This window comes from Stegostoma tigrinum, chromosome 5 (assembly GCF_030684315.1).
Source record: "Stegostoma tigrinum isolate sSteTig4 chromosome 5, sSteTig4.hap1, whole genome shotgun sequence".
NCBI lineage: Eukaryota > Metazoa > Chordata > Chondrichthyes > Orectolobiformes > Stegostomatidae > Stegostoma > Stegostoma tigrinum.
Genome location: NC_081358.1, coordinates 75,278,828 through 75,297,260, shown reverse-complemented (window position 1 = coordinate 75,297,260; position 18,433 = coordinate 75,278,828). Strand labels below are relative to the sequence as shown.

The 18,433-nt window shown below is 39.9% G+C and overlaps 1 protein-coding gene across 2 annotated transcripts in view; it reads right to left on the bottom strand.

The window, feature by feature from the left end:
- LOC125451993 (potassium voltage-gated channel subfamily KQT member 3) overlaps positions 1-18,433 on the bottom strand; it is a 399,056-nt gene that overhangs the window by 147,553 nt on the left and 233,070 nt on the right. For both annotated transcript variants that reach the window (XM_059646073.1, XM_048529840.2), the window contains exons 2-3: positions 3,641-3,731; positions 1,730-1,856 (exon numbers count right to left, since the gene is read on the bottom strand). In XM_059646073.1, coding sequence (XP_059502056.1) covers positions 1,730-1,856; positions 3,641-3,731 — 218 coding nt within the window. The remainder of the gene's footprint in view (positions 1-1,729; positions 1,857-3,640; positions 3,732-18,433) is intronic.

Below are 18,433 nucleotides of genomic sequence, written 5' to 3'. Positions count from 1 at the left end.
CTCCTCCCACCTCACTGACCAACTCCACCGCTCCCGACCTGCACTCACCTATCACCATCCCACCTACCTTCCCCAGCCTGACCCCCCTCTTCTACTTATTTCAGAGTGCCCTTCCCCGCCCCCATTTCTGAAGAAGGGTCCCAACCCGAAACGTCAGCTTTCCTGCTCACTGATGCTGCCTGGCCTGGGCTGTGTTCCTCCAGCTCCACACTTTCAGAAGGAGTAGGGCATCTTGAATTGCAAATTCCTGATTGACACAGTCAAGTGTTATTAACCAGAAGTTGCTGTCCAATTTACATTTTAATAACAGTTAGCACTGTAATTCTCAGCATTATTTTGTTACCATACAAATCCTAAGATGCAATGCAGATGCAGTATTTATTAGCATCAGCTCTGTGCTATATATCCACTATAAGCTGAAATATAAATTGGACTGAAAAACGTGGGTTGTGTGGTGTATATTTTTAGCTCTAGAAGACACAATGTTGCTTTTCCAACCAGTGAGGGGTATACTTTGAGGCTGAATGGCACCAAGAGTTTTTGAGTTAAAGAAATTCAGATTGATGACTTTGGTTGGGCTGCAGTTTGTTACTAAGTTTGTAAGTGCAAGATGAGCCACAGACATCCAGAGCCTGCTAAGTGAAAATATCTATTACTCCATCTCACTCCTTCTGGGTGGGGAAAAGTCAGAAAAAGCAAGTAAGTCTAAAAGAATCTAGGTCTCCTGATTCAATTATCAAAGTGAAGAACAACCATTGCATTACAAACAATAGCGTGTCCACCAGTGTTCGAAATCAAGAAGAACTGTGTGAGACAATCCAACCCATCCTTGAAATCTGGGCTTTTGGTCTTTGGAGTTTTGCTTCGCCTGTCTACATTCTTTCCCACACCTAATATTTGTAACAAATTAGCTGTCTTTTATTTATTATCACATATAGTTTGTTGCAAAATGTGTTGAAAGTGTCGTATAGTGTCACCTCTCTCCAGCACCATCTTAAAACACAGAAAAATAAACCAAAACATAGAATATAATGGCAGAAAAATAAAGAGATAAAGAGGAAAGAAATCACAAATGTGAATGTGTACATATGTGTTTGGAGTTTTTGAATGGGTATTGTTTAAGTCACATACTAATGGATTAGAAATCCTTTCTTAATGTTAAAGGTAAATGCGTTACAACAAATGGTCATTTTATGTAACAAAAGCAAAGTTGCTGGAAAAGCTCAGCAGGCCTCGCAGCATTTGTGAGGTGAAAACAGAGTTAACGTTTCGAGTCTGGTGACCCTTCCTTAGAACTGAAAGGGTCACCGGACCCAAAACATTAACTCTGTTTTCTCCTTCACAGATGCTGCCAGACCTGCTGAGCTTTTCCAGCAACTTTGTTTTTGTTCCTGATTTACAGCATCCGCAGTTCTTTTGGTTGTCATTTTCTGTGAATTGCTTTTGTTCTGAATAGCTGTCAGTCAGGCAATTTGATCATCTTGATGGTCTCATTGAGATTTTATACATTTTATTTCAGCTTGTGGGATAGCAGGGGGGCATGACTATTGGTGTATTGGTGTAATTTCCCAGTTAAACTGTGACATGCTATATTTGATTAGGAATTTGCTTGCAGTATACCATATTGCACCAACATTGAGATAATTTAATTACCCAAGTTAATTCTTCACAATCGTATTTAAAAGAAAATTTTATTTATTTTGTTACTGCCAATGAAACTACCACTAACCTAGGATACACAATGGCTTTCTGATAAACTTCAAGCGACCTCTCCATCCTCTGAATCGGCAACAGCAGCCAGCTGCCCAGACCCTGAGAGCGAATTCTAATCCAAACACAACGATGGTAACAGCTTCCTGTTTAAATACAATATAAGTGTTACAACTTATTAACAATGCTAAGTGAACTTTACATTTCTGCTAGTTATACGTTTAATCCCCACAGTGCAGAAAGAGATCCTTCAGCCCAACAAGTTCACACTGACCCTCTGGACGGCATCCCACCCAGACCCATCCTTCTGTCTCCCTATGGCTAATCCACCTGAGTTATACATCCCTGGATACTATGGGCAATTTAGCATGGCCATACTACCTAACTTGCACATCTTTGGACTGTGGGAGGAAACCAGAGAGCCCGATAGGAAACCCACACAGACAGGGGGAGAACGTGCAAACTCCAAGTAGATAGTCACCTGAGGGTGGAATCGAACCTGCATTCTTGGCGCTGTGAGGCAACAGTGCTAACCACTGTGCCACCCTCTTGACTAAAAACAACTAGTGAATGGTCAATGATAGATAGGCTTATGAAAGATAGGGTTAATACAACCGTTCACTACCAGTTTCGACAAAATTGATGTTTAACCACATAAGATAGAATCAAACCCTGAGAGAACTTTGGAAGATGACAAAGACCTAGACAAGGGTTTGACCAGCAGTACATCCAGAAAGAGGGGCAGTTCTTCTGGTTTTTAATCTTTGTAGAGTGGTGTATTTGCAATAGATGTACAAGTGCAGATGACTAGTGCATGCAGATGATAGCTTAAACTAATAGTAAGTAGTGGAATGACTGTCTGCAGTAATGGCTGCAAATGTGACAAATTTTTCGATACTTTGCATTTAAATGGGTCATAATGGATCTTTTTAAATTTTACATTGTTCATTTTGCACAATGAGAAAAACAAAATTTTTGCCCAGTAATCAACAAAGCAGTTCACCTTAAGACTTGGTTTCCAGCACAAACTGCAGGATTAAAATCTCATTTTTTGCTGGCTGGAAGGGTGGTATTGAAAATGGGCTTGAGAATGTATCTACTGCACAATGCTTCCCCAATGCTTTCCTGTTATGATTAGCAGCCTTAATTTCATAAATGACAGGTTACCTATCATGGGAAGGGTGCAAAGTTTTAATGTGAAATGCAAAAAAAAGCAAGTTATGTGAGGAAATTATTTTCATACATCGAGTAGTTAGGGTAAAGAATGCACTGTCTGGAAATGTTGTGTAGGCAGATACCATTGAGGCATGCAAGAGGGCATTGTGTGATTATTTCAAGAGAAATAGAGTACAAAGATATGTGGAAAAGGCAGGAAATTGGCCTAGGTAAATTATGTTCATTTGAATAGACATTACAGGCACAATGGGCCAAATGATCCCATCTGCACAGCAGTAATTCTGTGACTCTGAAAATTGGTAAATTGATGCAATAGCTGTGCTTTGCTGATTTTGTAGTCGAGACATGGATGTTGAGACAGAAATAAGCATGTTATGGAATACCATCTTGCAATGAAGCACCAGAATTCCAGAGCAAAACTTAACAACGGGATTACAGACTAGTTCCTTGGGCCTGTGTTGTCACTCAATACAATCAAATCACTCCAAAACATTCAAGAAATGGCAGACCATGATAACTGGGTTGCTTTTGAGAAAACATTTATGTACAGTTTTGTCAAATATAGTTAGAATCCGTTAATTAATATGTGAAGCTGTAAGAATACCCTATGAATTTAAGACAGAAAATTGAGATTGAATGTGCTCAGGTTACACCTGTATAACACATTACCTAATCAATACAGACTTAAATTGAATAATTAGAAGGTTAACTTTATGGTGTATACAAAAGTTGTGCAGATTAGATTGTACTTAACCAGTGTCAGGAGCCATTTTTGTGAGAGAGCCTCAAATTCAGAAAATGTTGACAAGATGGCCAGGATTAAGCATCCAAGGACTAACAAAAATCTGAAATGAAAAACAAGGATCAATCGTTACACAGATTGAATTGATTTAAAATAAACGTTGAACATATAGCTATGTACAAACTAATGTCAATGTACATGAGAAGGAGGCAAAGTCAGAAATAATATCACCAATGTATTTTGATATTTTGTCAGCAAAATTTAAATCTGTAGCAGCAAAGATAGAAATATGGTTTGTTTCACAGGACAGCAATGAATTTGCAATCTTACCACTTACAAGGATATGTATAATGCGGCAGAGACCACAGCAGATTTAATCTTAATATTCTGCATAGACACTGGAAGGAATTATACTCCAGCACGGAGTCCCGATGAATTCCAGAAAATCAAATGTGAAACTGGTCACAAAATCATGAGCAGCAAGGTTTCAATCTGTTCTTACAGTGGCCAATGCTAATCACTGGAAATACAAGTCAGAAATCAACCTTTAGGATTTTTAATATTACTATTATTTTAATTAATCTTCGTTATGTCCTTTCATTATGAAGAAAGAAGGATCAAAATGTATATGATAGGAAGATGCTCTTTACCATCTATATAACAATAAAGGTGATATATAGAGATACACTTAGGAAGAAAATAATAAATTGAGTGCAGATTGCCAGGTAAGGCTGTGAAGGAAATATAGTTATTATATCAGCAAATAGGATACAGCAGCAATTCAGTGTAGATTCGCACTCCACCTACTGTTGCAAGGCAATGGTTTAATTTGAGCAATGGAAAAAATGTAGAATTTATGTTTGTATAGTGCTTTTCACAACCTCAGGTCATACCAAAGCTTTAATGAACGGAAGACATAAAGCTTTCTCACAATGTCACCTCTGCTAAAGCTGAACTTTTGTTCCTAGTTCCTCCTCTTCTGAACACTCTATTTAAGGGCTGGGGTTGTTGCCTGACACACCAGCTGGAGGTTAATTAAGGAATCGGTTTTCAAAAATTCAAACATATCTCTATATTGGAAAGAAATGAATAATTGACACAGCTACTCAAATCAACTATTAATGCGTAAATTACTGTAGCAGAATCTAAAGGGAAAACAATTCCCAAGATATTAATTCATTTGTGCATGTCTGACAATATACACAGCTCATAGAACTAATACTTTCTTGGGATTAGCATACCATTACATGAGATAGTAGTCAATAGAAAGTAATGCTAAACCTTTATAAAGCTAGTTAGTCTTCAGCTGGAGTGTTGTGTTCTGTGTCGGCCACTCACAGATGAGAAATTTCTCTGTGGTATCAAGATTAATTATCAGAGGTTTAACGCAACTGATAAACTAATTAGTTGTATCGTGAGGAAACACAGTTAAATAGCTACACAAACAGCCAACACGTTACTATATCATTCAAATAGTGATCTTTCAGGGGCTGAAATTTCTTAAGTCTTGCCTGGCCAATGGAAGGAGAAACAGAATTTGTGACTGTGAAGACAACAGAATGCCTGTCCCATCCCACAGGAATGGCAGACACTGACAAGGTGACTCCTGTCTGGCATTTAAAAAGGAGGACATTATGAATTTCTATGGAGGAAACAACTGGGAAATGCCAAACAAGGAAAAGAACATTCTCTTCTTCACCTCCAAATGCAACCAATCTTGGATATGCAAATATGATCAATTTTCCTTCAGGTTTGTGTGTCTCACAGGCTTCTTAAAAGAGTTCAATATTGTTCATGTTAGTTCTTAGCTGGTGGGAATGAAATTTGTACTTTAACTTTGAATAAAATTCCTAGGATTCCTAGATTGTCCAATGACTCCCACGGAGCTGCCTTTCAATTGTCGTGCCATCCCATTGGAAAATTACTGCACTGAAAAAGCAAGACAGAAGTCCTGGTGCAACAAGATTTCATTCTGAATTCTAGCTGCAGGACAACAATTCCAATCTGCATTTAGTCCGAGCCCAGATTGGAGTCTTAGACTCTGCCTGTTTACACTATAGCAGTCTAGGTTGTACAAAAGCATATGATTTTTTGAAACTAAGATTGCTCTTTGAATTGGTTAAGGCACGCAGTTCTTAAATTCTGAGAGTCAAAGCCTCTCAGGTATTGTAAGAATCTGACAAGTGAAGGCCCTCTCATGGATGGCTCCACGAATCCCTTTTTTTTGTCTCATCATGTCTTTGAGCAGTGATGCAATTGAATGCTAGAGTCTCTTTTTCAAAAGGAATCTTCCATCAGTGCTTAAAGAAGCAACAGGAGGCTCCTAATGTACCCTGTGAGTAGGAGATCGATAGATATTTCGTTTAAACTGCTCAGATATGTTTGGGTGCACATCTAGAGCAAATGTGACTTAAATCTGGGCCTCCTTGTCCAAAGGTAAGGACACCACCACAGCTGCAAGAAAATCTTCTATGTACTGTACCGAATTCCTAAAAATATATATGAAGCATCCATAATATACGGCATTTCTTCTATTAATTACATTTTTATTTCAAGAGCTTAAGCTTCCACATTAGTATTCCAACTAATAGCCATAACAACAATGCATCAGTTGATTTAATGATCATTACCAGTTATTTTTACCTGTATATTCTTGAATCACAAGGCTACATTGTACTGTTTGAAGTATAGGTACTGACTTTGAAGTTTCAAATTTAGTTCTTTTTTCGAAAGTGAACTAAGGTCTAAATGATAAATTAACTATTGGGTCAGAATTGTGCTTATGTACCTTGAAATATTATAACTTTCATATCACCAGCGCCTCTGGAGGCATATATATTTTGGAAACCTGAGTATTGATTATAATAGTGAGTATAGGAAATAACCATTCATTATTTGTGATGGGTATTTAAGATGAAAATGAAATTTCCCCGTCAATTAATGTGAGTACAACTTTGAGGCGTATGAAAATATCAGACTGTCCTTAGTTTTCCATGGCAACCCTGACAATATTATCTCCCACAACAAAATGTGCAGTGATGATTTCATGGAATCTGTTAAATCAGCCAATAAGTGTAGTATCAAAACATACAGCGGCGCATTAGTTTTCACTTATTTACAACAACCTGAGAAATTTCTGCTTCCTTGAGTAGAGTGGGCAATGGTGAGAGAGTTTGAAAAGTATAAAAGTGAAAAAATTCAGAAGCTCAACATTGAGAAAACAAAATTTCCGATTTTCCCTCTAAGGTTTAAATGGCGAGGTCTAAATCTTGCCCATGAGTGGTGACTACCTTAGTTCCATGTATTTGTTATCTGATCATTAGCTGCACTCATCTCACTTCCTTCCTCAAGAAACCTTACAGCATTATTTCCCGAAATGAAAGTCAAAGCAGTTACCCAGTGGCAGCAGCTTGCCACTTGCTTCTCCAGGCCTTCATCCTACTGACTTCCTCACAATGTCTTTGCCTACAACATGGACATATTCCTCTTCCAGCCATTGTCCATGCAATTCAGTGTCAGCAACCCACCAGTCTCCACACATTATCGTGTTTGCTCTCCGACCAACTCGGGCACCACTTCAGCCCTTCAACACTTTACTCTGGAGCTCAGGGACACTTATACCCTGCGAGTTTCTACTAGATCACTTTGTGTGCAGGGATACACATATATCTCGTGCACCTACAAAGGATGCACCTTATGGCTCAGTTTCATTTGAGCTATGTTGGAAGCAGACTGCCTCTGGTGTATAACATTGTTTTTCAGTGCAGAATGTCAGGCTAGTAACTTGTCATGGTTCAGAGCATTGAACAGTCAGATTTGTATTGCTGCACAATCACTGCACAAAATCAAACTCAGCACTAAAGCATTTGCCAGCATCTAACACAGCAAACACACTGCATATGGCTCAACCAAATGGCTATGTCAGAAAATCAAAGGGGATCAGTTCTTAGTGGGATTAATGGGGACTATGGTCAGTTAGAGGGTTGGTCACAGTCAGTTGCTACATCAGAGAGACTGTTGTGGAGACATCTTCCAAGTTGTCATGCAATATAACTAAGAAACTAACTGAGTATGATGACAGAGGATGGTACGGTAGTTAGTGGTGGTGCACAAGTGGGAAATGTAGTGAGATGTCCCCCCACTGAGTGATTTGGAAGCACAGAGGGCAGGCAGGGTTGGTAGCTGGGGAGAATGAGGTTGGAGAGAGATATTGCATGCAATAACCAGAGTTATAGTCAATGACCCGCATTGAGACAAACATACAGTGGCAGAGTTGGAATGATTAGTTCCCCTGTGGCAGATTGAAGTTGTTGGCACTTATCTTTGCAGGACACAAAAAATCATCCACGTTCTTGCACTGCTGTGCAATGCATTTAGCCCACAACACTGCATTAACCTGGGTCGGACCTGGTGTTGTTGCCACCTTTGCCAGCCAGAAAGAAACAACACTGCCTGCATTTCCACCACAGCATCCACCAGTGCGTCCAGACCCTTGTCTGTGAACTTGCCTTTCCAGGCCATTTTCTTTGGGGTAATGATGCAGTAATGGTACAGGGCAAAGGGCAGTTCCTGGCCTTGCAGTGTCTGAAATGGTGCACAAGTGGCATTTAAATATGGTGCGAGCAGCGTGAATGCTGCAAAGACCCGACAGTGGGAACTCACCCCATGTCCTGCTGCACGATTCCAAGGTGGGCACTGAAGAGGTCACATGCATGAGTGGAGAGCAGGTGACTGCATGAGAAAAATTGCCATGGGCAATGGGGGACTGGGCACCATGAATCTCTGATTTCTGAGGAAGGGTCATCAGACCTGAAAAGTTAACTTTGTTTTCTCCTCCACAGATGCTGCCAGACCTGCGGAGCTTTTCCAGCAACTTTGCTTTTGTCAAAAGTATTGCATATTATCTAAATTCATCACAGTAACAGTACAGAATGCAGAACGTAATGACACAGCTACAGAGAAGGTGCAGAGAAAGATCAACACTAATGACAGGTCCATTCATACGTCCGATAACAGGTGGGGAAGAAGCTGTTCTTGAATCTGTTGGTAAATATTTTCAAACTTTTCTATTTTCTGCCTGTCAGAAGAGGGTGGAAGAACATGTAACTGGTTTGGGAGGGGTCTTTGATTATGTTGGCTGCTTTCCCAAGGCAGCGGGAGATGTAGACAAAGTCAATATAAGGAAGGCTGTTTGTGTGATGGACTGGGCTGCGTTCACAACTTTGTAATTTCATGCGGTTTCGGGCAAAGCAGTTGCCATACCAAGCTGTGACGATTCCAGATAGGATGCTTTCTATATTGCATCTACAAAAATTGATAAAATCTATTGTAGGCATTCTGAATTTCCTTTGCTTCTGAGGAAGTATAGGCATTGGTATTCTTTCTTGGCCATAGTGTTAACGTGGATGAACCAGGACAGATTGTTGCTGTTATTTGCCTCTAGGAACTTTAAGTGTTTGACCATCTCCACCTCAGCACTATTGATACAGACAGGGGTGTGTCCTCCACTCCACTTCCTAAAGTCAATAGCCAGCTCCTCTTTTTTGCTGACATTAAAGGACAGCTTGTTGTCTTTACATGATGCCACTAAGCTTGCTATCTCTTCCCTGTGCTCTGTCTCATCATTGTTTGAGATCAGACCCTAAACCTGTAAAGGGATTAAGAGCTGAGTTTGGCCACACAGTCATGAGTGTATGAAGAGTATTGGACGGGACTGAGTACATGACCTTGCAGGACACTGGTGTTGAGGATTATGGTGGAGGAGGTGTTGTCATCTGTGCTTAATGATTGCAATCTGCAGGTCGAAAAGTCGCAGATCCAGTTACAGAAGGGGGAGCAGAGTCCTAGGTCTCAGAGCTTGGAGGTGGGTTTAGTTGGAATTATGGTGTTGAAGGTGGGGCTAAAGTCTATAAATAGGGGATTGATGTAGGTATCCATGTTATTCAGATGTTGCAGGCATGAGTTAGGGCCAGGGAGATGGAGCCTGCTGTGGATCTCGTGTGATGGTCAGCGAATTGTAGTGGATCAAGTCCATCTGGGAGGCTGCAGCTAAAGTGTGCCATTACTAACCTCACGAAGCACTTCATAAGGAAGGATGTCATAGCCACCAGGCAGTAGTCATGAAGCTACGTTGCCTGATTCTTTTTCGGCACCAGGATAAAACTGGTCTTCTTGAAGTAATTGGAAACCTCACATCAGAGGAAGGAATACTCCAGCCAGCTGGTCCACACTGGATATGAGTGCATGGCACGGGACTCCACCTGGGCCAGTCGCTTCCGTTGGGTTCACCCTCAAGAAGTTCAATCTGACATCTGCAGGGGTGGCTCTGGGTACAGGTGCAGCTAAGGCTATCAGGGCAGGTGACATCATTTCACTGACCTTCTGTTCAAAACAAGCATAGACTGCATTGAGCTAACTGGGAAGGGATACATTGTTATCAGCGATTCTCATCGTCTTTGATTTGCAGCCCGTTATATCGTAAAAGCCTTGCCACATGCGACATATGTTTGTGTGTTTAGTCTGGGGCTCTAGGTTAGCCTGCTTTTGTCTCTTGGAGTCCCTGACAGCTTTGTGAAGGTCATATCTAGATTTCCTGTATGGGTCAGGGTCAACTGACTTGAACACTTCAGAGCTGGACTTCAATAGGGAATGGATCTTTTAGTTTATCCATGGTTTCAGATTGGTGAACACTCGGATTAACTTCTTTGGCAAGCAGTCATCTACTCAAAGATGAAGTCTGTGACAGTAGTGGCATTGTCATTTAGGTTGGCCGCTGAGTTCTTGAGTATGGACCATTCCATTGACTCCAAGCAGTCACATAGAAGCTCGTCTGCGCACTGTGTGACTTTCTTTACCGGATCCTCATGCTTCAGTTACTGCTTATAAGGTAGGAGAAGGAGCACAGGCTTATGATCTGACTTACCAAAATGCAGGTGGGAGATACCTTTGATGATTGTGTAGCAATGGTCAAGGGAGTTTGGGCCTCTGGTGGAACAGCAAATGTGTTGATGCTATCTTGGGAGCACAGTCTTCAGGTTGGTTTAGTTGGAGTCGCCGGTTATGACGAATAAAGCCTTGGGGTTTGCTTTCTGCTTTAACTGTGACATTATGAAGGAAAGGTAGTCATTATCAGTGGTGCTTATATAGCTGCTTTAATTGTGAAGATAATATCTGTCGGCAGCAGAGCTTGTGAAATTCATACCATTCTAAGAGACTGCCTGACAACCCAGCAGGGTTCGTAACCATATCATAATGGCGTATCCTTACTCGATTATCTGGAGGCAATGGGAAAAACGTTCCAGTAACAGCGAAGGGTTACAATAAGGCATACAGCCAGCTGATCAATTGTGAACAATGCCCTGAAGAACTGCAGGCATGTCTGATTCCATTATTAGATTAACTGATCCTGAACACGAAATGATCTTGGTGACAAACTTTCGTTGCCACAGAGAGTAATGGAGGCTTACCTAACTCAATCTAGGCTGGAAAACCTTTAGCCAACTCAGTCAGAAAGAAACTCCATTTCTCCTTCAACCAGACCCAGCACACAGACTGAGAAAAGCTGATTCTATTCAATCTGTTCAGATACAAATTAGCGAATTGGCATTCAGTACGTGTAATATTATTAGACACATGACCTTTAGCTTCCGTTTACACAGAAAAACAAACTAGATAAACTCATTTTTCCTCTTTCATGTCACTTTCAAAGATAGTTTAATTGAAAGGATTAATTATTACTTGTAGGGATATGTCTCCACCGTCAGAGACCCAGACTAACTATATTTTTTCAGAGAGGCTGGATGATGGAACCATCATGATTCACTTTTGCCAATATGGTGAACACACATGGAAGGACAAAACAAAGGCAAAACAGTTAATTTATCAAGTCTGTTTCAAATCAAATTCTGACTCAACCACTTACTATCCTTGCAGGACATTCTACATGAAAACCCTGGTTCCAAATCCCAAAGGTTCATTCATTGCTGCTTCTTCACTACTCAATCCTGTTGCTCTCTACAGAAATCATTTTCTCCTCCTGATTAAAGATTCTTTATTACACACTTGTTTACGAACTTCAGTTCATTTTCTACCAGACATTTATTCAAAAGCTTTGTGAAAAAGGTCATTTGTACCATAGAAATGATGTAATAGTCTATTACAAGGCAGTCTGAACAAGGAGGACCATTTTCTGACTTTATGTTTCCAAAATGGATCTTATTTATCAAAAGTAAGCACTGTGAATGATTACCAAACATCAGTTTACATGGTTGGTAAATTATGGAAGCACTAAATTCCCAACATGGATGTAGGATGTCCATATCCTGTTGTGCCAACAACAAAAAAAGTATCATCAGGTTATTTTACACTATTTCACTGGGAGCGCTATCTTCTTGTTAAAGCTTTAGCATGTTGTCAGGAGAATTGGAAATTACATGCCAAGGATATTTAGCTAACACTACATAGGCTTCAAATAGTTGTATTAAAGGCCATTTTAATTGATATCAATGATCAGAGTTCCACTAATTATTTAAATTTAGTTTCTTAATAAGGCCAAAATATTTTCCTGTAGAGACACTTGAAAGATTAACTTTAAAAAACGACTAGCTTGATGAACTCTCACTGTATAAATTAACTTACGTAATGCATCACCATTGTTTCAAATATTAGTCTTAGAAACTACCTCTTGAGTCTGGTGACAAAGAATCATGACACTGCAAACATAAAACTAGCATTTTGGAAACCAGCTATTATATGTGTGAGGCAGGTCATGTGATTCCTTGTCATGTGATATGTCAAAGACACCTTGTTGTGGGGGAGATGGTAAAGTGGTAAGTGTCAATGTAAGTATATACCTGAAAGTTTAAGTGTTAGCTATGAGGCAAAAAAGCTGATAGGAGATGCACTTCCAACCTTGGGCCCTAGAGAAAGTGGCAGCATTGTGATATGGTCACAGGCGCCTGAGATTCATTATAATTCTTCACATTTGCCGTCAACGTTCTAGTGGAAGATGGGTAGTGAGAAAGCTGCATGGACTAATTTTGGGAAAAATATCCTATCTGCCTTCTTATTCCCTTTTATTTACTCCCATCCTCCTTTCCTCTCTTAACTTCTTTGTCAAATTTGGCATCAAGTCCATCCCCAATAATTCACCCTTCTCAGTTTATTTATTTCTAAATATGTTGTACTTATTGGATAAAGAGATGCACTGTCCTATTGTGCAACAAGGTCGCAGATGTCCGACTGCTCTTGCCTTTATGCCCAGTGTATTTATGGAATTATTTTGGCCTATATAAATCAAAAAGGTCTCACAGAAATGCTGTGAGATAACCATCCCACTTATCTGGTTGATGCATTTTCCACTTGAAATAGTATGACACATGAAACAATTCGCTATATGGCCAGAAACACTGGGACATACTCAACAATCAATAATTATGGAAAGTGGTCAAAATTATAACCTGATATATGTAAATTTTTAATGAGGCATTTTCCTTTTCCATCTTCTGCATTTCTCATACCGTGTACAGTCCTTATCTGAGGGCTGTGCACGGCATTTGTTTCCTGTGCAATCATCCTGCAGCTGGTTTCTATTTGGTTCATCAGTCCTTCAGTATAATCACTTTGTGGACAGAAACTACGCCGACTTTGGCATTTCTTTCACTGATGCAGTGGGACCTGCTGTGTACTTGTCCAATTACATGTTCAAACCCTCCCTTTTATTTAATTTGATTTGATTTATTATCACGTGACTGAGACACCGTAAAAAATGTTGTTCTGCATGCTATACAGGCAGATTGTATCATACAAAGTGCATCAGGTAGAAGAACAGGATCTTGATGGGACAGAATCTGTCCACGGATGTCTAATGCTATTCTCTAATGTCCAATACCACTACCCCACCTTCACAATGTCAGGCTTCATTGGTCAGGTGCTATTCCGCATCTTTGCAGAGCATTGAGTATATCCAGTTTATTGTAATACAGTATAGACTTGATGGTGGTCCCATCATAATGTGCTCTATGAGCTGTGAGTGAGTTGTGGGGTGAGGATGGGGTGTGAAAGGTGCATGGGAGCTGAGAAGGGAGGGTGAAAGGGGTTAGGAAACGTAAAAAGCATGAGTTCAAATTGGTGACTCACCTGCTGACATGTGGATGCTAGCAAAGGAATGGACACAACTTGACAGTGAATTACCTCAACCCATGCTTTTACAAACATGCTACTGCTTTTGGCAATATTCTCATGATGGCCATAGATCCCAGTAGCAATGTTATAACATCACTGCATTAACAGTGGCACAGGTTACATTGCACCTTCAACAGTTAAAATGCTTCTAAAGTATTTTTGAGAATGGAGAAAAACAATTTAATAGACAAAAAACATTCACAAAACCATGGACGATGACACTAGGGGTGTAATCATTAGTTAAATAAAACAGTAAACACAGCAGGCAGGTGATGTGTTGCTGCTGTAGCACCTGGGAATTGATCAACAGCAGAATGACCCATGGCAGCCTTTACAACAGTATCTGCGACTTGAAGAATTTGGATTTTGAGTTGATGAGCTGGAGTACAAGCTTCAGCCTGAGTGATGTATCATGGAAGGGGTACATTGCCTGTTACTACCTGACTGTTTTGTGCCAAGATGCAATCCCACCCATTAAGACAGGTACCTAAGGATCAGTCCATGGTCAGGGCAGGAGGGTGTCTCTGTAGGAATGGCAGGTCTGGTGATCCAGAAGGTAGCACTGGAGCAAACTCAACAGGTTTGAGACTCCTGAAGTTCATAGGGATAAGCAGGGAGTGCAGGGTGGATAAGAAAACTGACCACTGCAGCGAGGTGCAGGATACCAGTAAATCAGGGAAGCAAAAAAGGAATGTATTTGTAGCAGTGAACGGTATTGTTAGAGCGACCAATGTCTTTGCAACTCTGACACAGAGTCCCAAAGGGCTATATTGCTTGCCCGGTGCCAGGGTTAAGGAGAATTCCTCAGAGTTGGAGAGGAACTTGGATTGGGAGGGAGAGGATCCAGTTGTCACTGTCCGTGAGTATAGCAATGCAATAGACAGGACTAAGTAGCAGGTTCTGCTGAGGGAGCATGGGCAGCTGGAGGCTAAATGAAAAACCTGAACCCCGAAGCTAATAATTACTGGATTAATATCCAAGCCATGAACAAAATGATAAATAGAACATAGAACATAGAACATAGAACAGTACAGCACAGAACAGGCCCTTCAGCCCACAATGTTGTGCCGACCATTGATCCTCATGTAAGCACCCTCAAATTTCTGTGACCATATACATGTCCAGCAGTCTCTTAAATGACCCCAATGACCTTGCTTCCACAACTGCTGCTGGCAACGCATTCCATGCTCTCACAACTCTCTGCGTAAAGAACCTGCCTCTGACATCCCCTCTATACTTTCCACCAACCAGCTTAAAACTATGACCCCTCGTGCTAGCCATTTCTGCCCTGGGAAATAGTCTCTGGCTATCAACTCTATCTATGCCTCTCATTATCTTGTATACCTCAATTAGGTCCCCTCTCCTCCTCCTTTTCTCCAATGAAAAGAGACCGAGCTCAGTCAACCTCTCTTCATAAGATAAGCCCTCCAGTCCAGGCAGCATCCTGGTAAACCTCCTCTGAACCCTCTCCAAAGCATCCACATCTTTCCTATAATAGGGCGCCCAGAACTGGACGCAGTATTCCAAGTGCGGTCTAACCAAAGTTTTATAGATGGTAAATGGTAAATGACATCTGAGAGTTGGACATGTGGCTCAAAGATTGATTTTGGAGAAATGGATTTGATTCCTGGGGTACTGGCACCATTACTGGAGAAAGAGTAAGCTGGACTACTGAAACGGCCTTCACCTGAACTGTACTGGGACCAATATACTGATGGGTCATGTAACAAGGGCTGTATTGGGTGAGGTGGCGGGGGGAACAATTATCAAGTGAGGAACATTTGTGTAGTTGACAATAAAGGACAAGGCAATAATACGGGGTGATTTGCAAACAATGACAACCAGAATGTGACAGGAAGAGTCAGAGTTACAAATATTAGATCAACAAATAGGTTACTGTAGGGAAAACAGTAAAAAGGCAGGGTTAAAGAGGATTTTTAAAATCTGATTATGAATAGTATTTGTTAATAATGGGTAAATTGGTAATGCAAATGGAAATAAATGAATATATGATAGCAATTACAGAGACTTGGTTGCAAAGTGACCATGGTTGAGACACAAAATTAAAGGACATTTTGTATTTTGGAAAGAAAGGAAGAGGGGTAGCTCTGTTCATCAAAGATGAGTTCAGTACAGCAGTAAGAAATTATCTTAGCTTGATGATCAAATGTAGATTGTGTTGTATAGGTAAGAAAAAGCAAAGAAGTCAGTGGTAGGTTTGGATTGTAGGCCCCTGACAGTAGCTGTACTGTGGGAAAGGGTACAAATCAAGAAATAATGGTGGCTTCTAAGACTCTATCTTACAATAATAATGGGAGATTCTAATTGCCATAATGACCAAATAAACCAAAATGGTGAAGGTAGCCTGCATTTGAATTCCTAAAGTGCATCTGGGACAGTTCCTTTAACAGTATGTTTTAGAATGAACCAGTGAACAGGCTACTTTAAAGTTGGGAAGGTGTCACAAAACAGGATTAATAAATTACAGATGCTGCCAGACCTGCTGAGCTTTTCCAGCAACTTTGTTTTTGTTCCTGCTTTACAACATCCGCAATTCTTTTGGTTCTTATTTACTATTTAGCTCACTGCCACATCTCTTCTAGGCATGCCCAACTAGAAGAAGTTCTGCTCCTCTCTCTGACAGGATTTCCATTCTAATCTCTCTTCTTGCCCACCGACATTAATAATTTCACTGTCACTCCTGGTGTTTGACCAGGTATTTGCTCTGTCCAACTGTCTTTCTCTCTCTTTGGGCTCTATCCTATCGTTTACTCCCTACCCCACCCACCTCCCTATTTTCTGCATTAAACTGATGTTTTCCCAGCCACCATCTGTTCTGAGGAAGTGTCACCAGACCTGAAACGTTAACTCTGTTTTCTCCTCCACAGATGCTGCCAGACCTGCTGAGCTTTTCCAGAAAACTTTGTTTTTGTTGTTAATAAATTACCCCTATACTAAAGGATGATCTGGAGAAGAGTGATTATAACATTGTAGAATGTCATATTTAGAGTTTAAGTATGAGAAATTTGGATCTGTAAATTAAGGGAATAAAGATAGTAAGAGGTCAGGATTGGCTAAAGTGGACAGGGAAAATTAGTTAATAGGGAAGATAGAAGAGAAGCAGTGAAGGATATTTATGCTTGTATCAGTGATAATGGGAACTGCAGATGCTGGAGAATCCAAGATAATGAAATGTGAGGCTGGATGCTGTTCTTTCATGATGCTGAAAAAAAAAATCCATTGAAAAAGAAAGACTTCAAGAAAGATGTGTTATCTGGAACTAACAAAAGAATGTTAAGAATGGTATCCTACTGAAAGCAAGTTTGGGGAAATTTTAGAAACCAGCAAAGAATGAATAATAAATTAGAGCATGAGTAATAACTGGTAATAAGAAAACTCTTGCAAACTGGGGAATTAATAATAGCCAACAAGTAAAAACTTTGACCATAGTTTTTCTGTTTTCAAAGTAGAAGACACCAAAAGCAACATAAGAATCAAAGAAAGGCAGAGAGGAGGGGAGGGAAGAACTTAAAATAATTACTTTTGCAGGAGAAAATGTACTCCAAAAACTAAAGGAACTTAAAGCTTACAAGTTCCCTAGACCTGACGGCCTAAGTTCATGAAAAGAGTGTCTGAAGAGATTCTGTTAATGTTCTTCACGCTAAAATGGACAACCTCACACTTTCCCATGTTATGTTTAAAACAACTACTCAATTCATTAATCAATATCTCTTTGGTTTTTTCCTTATAGCTCGACTTCCTAGCTATCTTTGTACTATAAGCAAATTTTGTTTACAATATAATCCACGTCATCATCCAAATCATTAACAAAGATAAAATATTGAGGTTGGAGTATTGGTCCCTGTCTGAAATTACAAAGCTTCTACGTTGCAACCTATTACATACCTTTGGAAATTAAAATACATAATAATAATGGTCAATCTTTAGCCACCCAACATAATATAACCTCAAAGAACTCTAATAATGTTGTCAAACATTGTTTTCCTTCCTCACAACCATGTTAACTCTGTCTAATTGCATTATGATTTTTGAAATATTCTTTTACTTCTCATAATTGATTCTGGCATTTTCTCAGTGACAAATATTACACTGATTTCTTGTTTTCTCTGTTCTTGAATAATGGTCTTACATTTGTGACATGCCAAGTCACTGGGAGCTTTACAGAATCAAGAGAATTTTGAAAGATTACAGCCATTTCCCATTGTCTCACCTGTAAACTGGCCTTAACAAATCCAACTGACTGGGCTGGACTATCCTATGGGTATCGTGCTTTTTAATAATCTGATTTAATATTGACTAACTGTTTTAGACTTACATGACTTCACCAGATATTTATTAATCAACATTTATTAAGTAACATTTACTATGTAACACCAGTCGACATCAACTAAATAGCTACTGTTGATTCAGATTTACTTTGATGTTGCATTTCGCAAGGGTATTGTGGAACAATTATTTGATTTCAGGCATGTCACCTTCTGACTCTTTCTTCTGCAATTCATCAAGACAATTTTACGTAAGATCAATCCATGTTCCAAGAATTATTTCAAACCTTAATGGTTCTCCTGGCATCTTGTGAAAAGAATTGCGTGTGTGTACCTT